This window comes from Salvelinus sp. IW2-2015, linkage group LG19 (assembly GCF_002910315.2).
Source record: "Salvelinus sp. IW2-2015 linkage group LG19, ASM291031v2, whole genome shotgun sequence".
Taxonomy (NCBI): domain Eukaryota; kingdom Metazoa; phylum Chordata; class Actinopteri; order Salmoniformes; family Salmonidae; genus Salvelinus; species Salvelinus sp. IW2-2015.
Window position 1 is genome coordinate 19,489,109 of NC_036859.1, and position 6,000 is coordinate 19,495,108.

The 6,000-nt window shown below is 36.7% G+C and overlaps 1 protein-coding gene across 3 annotated transcripts; it reads right to left on the minus strand.

The window, feature by feature from the left end:
* Nucleotides 1-855: 855 nt before the first annotated feature.
* LOC111979821 (protein transport protein Sec61 subunit gamma) lies at nt 856-4,421 on the minus strand. 3 transcript variants are annotated; one of them, XM_024010540.2, is made up of 4 exons: nt 4,314-4,421; nt 3,797-3,908; nt 2,363-2,465; nt 856-1,000 (listed from the first exon to the last, which is right to left on the minus strand). In XM_024010540.2, the coding sequence occupies exons 2-4, from the start codon at nt 3,888-3,890 to the stop codon at nt 991-993; spliced, it is 207 nt and encodes a 68-aa protein (XP_023866308.1). In that variant the 5' UTR covers nt 3,891-3,908; nt 4,314-4,421; the 3' UTR covers nt 856-990. The 3 variants fall into 3 exon arrangements, with proteins under 3 accessions (XP_023866308.1, XP_070304966.1, XP_023866309.1); XM_070448865.1 differs by lacking the exon at nt 4,314-4,421 and adding an exon at nt 4,225-4,296; XM_024010541.2 differs by lacking the exon at nt 4,314-4,421 and adding an exon at nt 4,135-4,210.
* Nucleotides 4,422-6,000: the final 1,579 nt, after the last annotated feature.

The window sequence follows — 6,000 nt, forward strand, 5'->3', positions numbered from 1 at the left end:
GAACAGGGACTACACAAGAGAACATAGTAAATAGAAAAAGTTTGTGTAGCAGCAGCTCTGCAAGCTTATCTTATCTGACTATGATGTGAAGTTGTGCAAAACAAACTGAGCCGGAATAACTCTTACATTTATGTTAGAATTAAATGAAAAACAGAAGATAATGAACTTGATTTAATCAATCCATTCAGGGTGTACAGTCATCATATCAGTAATGGAAGACAGCATTAGTCCTTCCTTAGAGAAAACATAACATCGTCCACAGGCTGTATCACAACCGGCCGTGATTGGTCCCATAGGGGAGGCGAACAATTGGTCCAGCGTCGTCCGGGTTTGGCCGTCATTGTAAATAAGAATTTGTTCTTAACTGACTTGCCTAGTTAAATATAGGTAAAAAATAAAAATAAAATAGCGCACGGCGCATATAAGCCTGGGACATCAAGGATTCAAAGTTGGCCTTAGTGGGAGTGAACATTGAATTCTATGGGAGTGACCTTACTGAGTAAAGTATTTTTCATTTCATTTTAGCCAATCACATGACTGCAAGACGTAAATCTGTAAACACACATGGGGGGGGGGGGGGGAGGTGTTGTGGGAGATAATTGGTTGGTAGATTAAGCCAAATAAGACAACGCGTCACGAGTTTCTCCCGATCTTTCTGTATTGGCTAACTAATGCCAAGTTTGATGCATTGGCCCACCAGACTCTTCGCGCATTTGGGGCGGAAGTGTCTGGGAATGAGATTAGAGGAAATATAACCAATAATGTGTTCATCAAAACAATACGGTGAATTCCAACACTCCTGATCAGTGTTCATATTTTCAGTTATTTAGAGGAAATTAACACCAGAGATTTGAATTCTTACTAAGCCAGATTTATTTACAGAGCAAACAAATATGAACTGAAGATAATAATATACAAAAAAAAAAAAAACACTTCTCGGCATTTGAGCCCATGTCTTGTTGCAGCTAGTCAGTCAGTCCGGGGAGATATTCAACCACCACTGCAAGACAAGATTGCAATTAATTAATTTAAAAGAGATAAGAATGTTTTAAAATATGAAAAAGCAATTGCCATGAAGGAACAGTGCCATCTATCATCATTGTGCAGTGATTGATTTACAGAAGGGCTATTCAATTTCCCGGCGCACAGTCCTGATTGGGCCCTTTCTCAATTCACACTGGACCCCTGATCAGTTCTGGAACATTATTTAAAAAATCTGGGGAGGAAATTCCATGCAAAAATCTTATGTTTATTGCCAAAATGACAAATGCTACAAGGCCCATTAGTGTAGTTTCTAGCGTTAGATGGGAAATTAATTTGATTTTTTCTTCCTATGAATTTTTCTTTAGCGTTAGAATGGTTTGGACTATAGCATCTATTATGACCCCATTCCTGAAAGCTAAGACTCTCAGGAACGTGCACCCCTCTATGACCCTCACAAGGTGGGCAGGACTCGTTAGAAGGACGCATGAGAAAAAAAGACAGACAATAACTTGGGCTGTGATGATACCATTGTTGCAATATTTTTTTCTATGGCAAAAATTAAAACATATAGCAGACCAAACTATTTGGTCCTTTAAAAACATGCTGTATGTAAAATATTGACTTCTATAGCTTGGGAAATAATTAGGGCCGGGACAAAACCAGTATCACGATACTCGTTAGTATTGAGGCAAGGAAACAAAACACAAAGTGGCTTTAACTTTTTTAGGAAAAACACCCCAATTTTTGGAAACAAACATAATGTTGTCATCCAGAGTAACATTTATTTATTTCCCAAACTATAGCACACAATATTTTACATACAGCATGTTTTTAAAGGACCAAATAGTTTGGTCTGCTATATGTTTTCATTTTTGCCATGGAAAAGAATCGTCCCGGCCCTACTAAGGTCTGGAGAAAATGAATTCAAAGCATACTTCCTTTAGACTGAAATGTTGAATAAGGCTACCGGATTGCTATATCTTCATGTGTGATTTTTAACCTTTATTGAGTTAATGGCAATAAGGCCAGAGTCAAAGGTTTTCTTAAATACATTGGTACGCATTTGTTTCCTAATATAGAGCATCCCATAGCCTGCTGGTCCATCTTATCACTGTGTGTTAAGGCAATAAAGACAAAATACTTTGTTTTCAGAGGGGGAAAAATGACCAAATTACTTTCAGCAACATTTAAGTGCATTATATGGTGTGTGTGCATAGTTTTATATATATATATATATATATATATATATATATATATATATAGTTCTTCTGAAGAATAATTGCATGTTGAAAAATGCTCAGCCCCCCTGCAACTATAGAAGTATAGTTGAATAGCACTGATTTACAGTAATACTAGGCTACGGTTGATTAATACTTACACAATGATGTTGTTGATGGGGATGTGGATGAGTTTGACAAAGAAACCAATGAAACCCATGATAGCAAAACCTATTGCTGTGGCCATTGCAATCTTTGAGAATTCTGAAATTAAAAATAACAAAGTTTAATCAGATTTTGCATGGCCAAATTCTGTTGGCTGCTACCTTACACAGTTTGGTTGACCTGAGGCTAACAAATCATTAAATCAAATCATGTACAGTATTGTTATTGTAAAACAATGTAGTTTGCTACCTTCTGTTAGTGCATCGCGATTAACCAAAATGTTGGTTATTTTTCGGTTTTTAAAACAGCTAACGTTAATTGACCCGAGAGCAGTACAATTATGTGAATTCCATTTTGTTTGTTTTATTTCGGTGTGCTTAATACGCACATTGAGCAGTTTCTCGAGAGATCACACATTCGGGGCCAGATGTGATTTATGTAGTAGTTTCCAACAGGCCATTATTCTACATAGTTTAGTGAAGAAAACATGATAATTAACTACAATGACCACAATCCATTGCGTGCCTTGTCCGGTATGTGTGTTTCTTTGCCTGCTATGTTAGGTTAGTGTGGGGAAGACATGGAGAGTGAAGAGACGAGAAAAGAATGCGCGAACGAGAGGGAGAGTGTAGTTGCTTCACGAGGTATCTCTACCAGAAAATAGATGAACTAAGTGATGGATAGTTGGTATTCAGCAGTCATAAAAGTGCGCCTTATTTACTAATACAATTGTTATTTTGAGAGACAGCAGCTTTATACAGATGCGATAATGACTTGGAATTAAATAATAAAGTCATCAAATGTTATACACACACAACTGAAATATTTTATTAAAGTAATGTGAATAAATGTTGGTTAATAAGTGATAAACAGTATTAGGCAGTCACTGCCATCATGGGACTTATTAATTGTTTTATTCTGTGTCGTTACAGCATTCAACCCATAATGCATTATTTTTTTATTTTMTACATCGAAACTGAAAACAGATGTTTTATTTTTTATAATCTTACCGAAATTACCTCAAAAAGCACTAATCACTCAGCACTACCTTTTGTATGCTACAATGCTACCTTACGAAGTTAGATCAAACAGAGGCTAACAAATCATTAAATCAATACAAGAAATGTACGATATTATTATTGTAAAAAATTATGTATGGATTTGGACCGTCAACTGATAAAAGCAGAAAATAAAAGACAGTGGCAGAAAGGAATGATCTATAATACAAATAAATATGCCCAATCAGTTCTACGCATCTATGATGACATCATGCTAGGAAGGGAGGTTTGTGAGAATTCCTCAAAAGGTAACTAACTACATTTCATTTTATTTACAGTATAAGGGTACCATGTTGTCTAAGAAACGTCGACCATTCACAACAGCCAGCCATTCACGATAAGGATAAATAACTATGATATAAAATAGATTACCTTTTCTGTCTGGCTTGGTACACCTCTTCACAAGCCTTATTGAGTCCTTCACAAACTGCCGGCTGGGCTCCACAAATTGCATTACTTGGTCCATGTTGGAAAGGTTTTGATCCTAATGGGGGAACAATAAATACAATTTATAAGTTAATGTATAGGCCTACTCAGCAGCATATATACATCTAATACAGTGTAAGCTTTTAGGTTAGTGTCATTTTGCTGTAGCTCAGTAGCCTATACACCAGTACCATAAACTTCAGGCTTGGGTAGCCTTAAAATTTCAACACACTGGTTTGTGCCAATGTTTAACATTTCGTGAAGACATTGAAATAGGTAGTTACTCTGTAGCCGATACTGCAGCTCAGCCAATGAAAGATAGCTACATTGTAACGACTGTTCTTCTGAAAACAATATATTGGTAAAGATCTTACAATGCGTGTCTTGATGAAACTTCTAAACTATTAACAACACAAAAATAGATCTGTAAATTAATGTGATAGGGTAATTCTAGTAGACTTACCGGAGTTCTCTTCTGAAGACCTATTTATGTGACTGCTCTATGTAAAGGCCACGTATGTTCTAAAAGCTGACGTCGACATCGGGTAAATACGCATGCGCTCAAGGGTAACTCGGATGCGAAGGATGACGCCAACTCTGACGCACGCGAAATAGGAAAAGTAGCGACATTCTTCAGGGGTGCAAACCGAACTTTCGTGTCCTGAGTAAATCTAGTAAATGTACTTACTTATGAATCAAATAATGCCTAATGGAATAGCTAAGCTACATGCTCTCCTGAGAACCTCTAAATGGATATTGTAAACCACCGTGCCCGTGATAATTCCGAAACCAATGTACTTCTGTGAACATAATGCTAAAAAAGAAAGGGAGTGCCTGTTAACCTTTAAATACATGGTATTGGTATAGGCAGCTTGTATGAATACAGTTAAATCCCCTCCTGCCCAGATAGGAATATTTTTTACTAATATGAACATAGGCTTAAAAGGTCTGTCCTCATGCAGACACCCTTAAATCAGATGTAAATCCACCTATGCCTCTACAATGTATGGAAACCATTTCTAGACGTAGTCATTCAGGCATGGACTTTGAAGCTGTGCAAGATTGAATGCAGTCACTCACTCACTAGATGGTAGTAGGGTGCCATGTACAGCATATGGGTGTCTTTCAGAAAACAGTGGTAGCAGTTTCAGCAAACGCCTTGTTCAAGATCTTGAGTCATTGTTCCTAAAATTACAAAMATTTACCTTGGTACTACTATGGTACTTTCATTCATACCATGGTATTATTTGAATCATGGAAATGTACCGTGGTTTTAACTTTGAAGTATGATGTTACTGCCATGCACCTACTTTTTACCATGGTATAGATGTGGATCATGGAAATACCATGGTAACGCACAATAATGATAAATGGTAGCAAAAATTATCATATGGTACAATCTTTATTAATTGTGCCTTACCATAGTACAATGGCAGTATAATGCATTAAATAAATAAACTCCTCAAGGTCAAAAGAGTTTGGTTGGTATTATATTGGTAATTTATTTACCCGTATGGGCAAGTTTCTGATAAAGTCAGAGGCAGGCTACTATTGTTGGTCCTAGTTTGACTGTAACATTAAAGATAAAGGGAAAAAGTTGCTGTGAAAAAGGGGAAATACTTTCTGTATAGTATCGTTTTTTGCTCATGTTTGGGTTCCCTGTGTTGCCAACCTGAAATGTGGGAGAATGTGAGATATATGGTAGCCTAATCTTTGGAATTTTGTAATCATTTACAGTATTTATAGTCAAGTTTTTTTGGGCCGCTCTAGTGGTTGCTTCACGCGCTCTTACTCGACATTGGCTCTCGCGGTAGCCTGCCTAGTCAGTGAGTCAGTTGAATGAGAGAGCCAAGTTAATTAAAAACTGAAGAGGGAAGCACCAGATAAAATAAATATTTTAAACGTTATCATCACGGTGAGCGAGTTATAGAGCATATGATATGAAACACCAAGTTAAGCGGAGTGTGATGATATACTTGTTGTTATTTCTTGATGATGTTTTAATAGTTTAGTTAATTTATAAAAGTCTGTTAGCATAGAAGCTAACGTCGGCTAAAGTTAGCTTTAGTCAAGCAGGATCAACGAACCTTGTTAACAAAGAGAAACATTATAACTTGCTGTTTTTAGGTATAGGTTGAGAATTACATCAA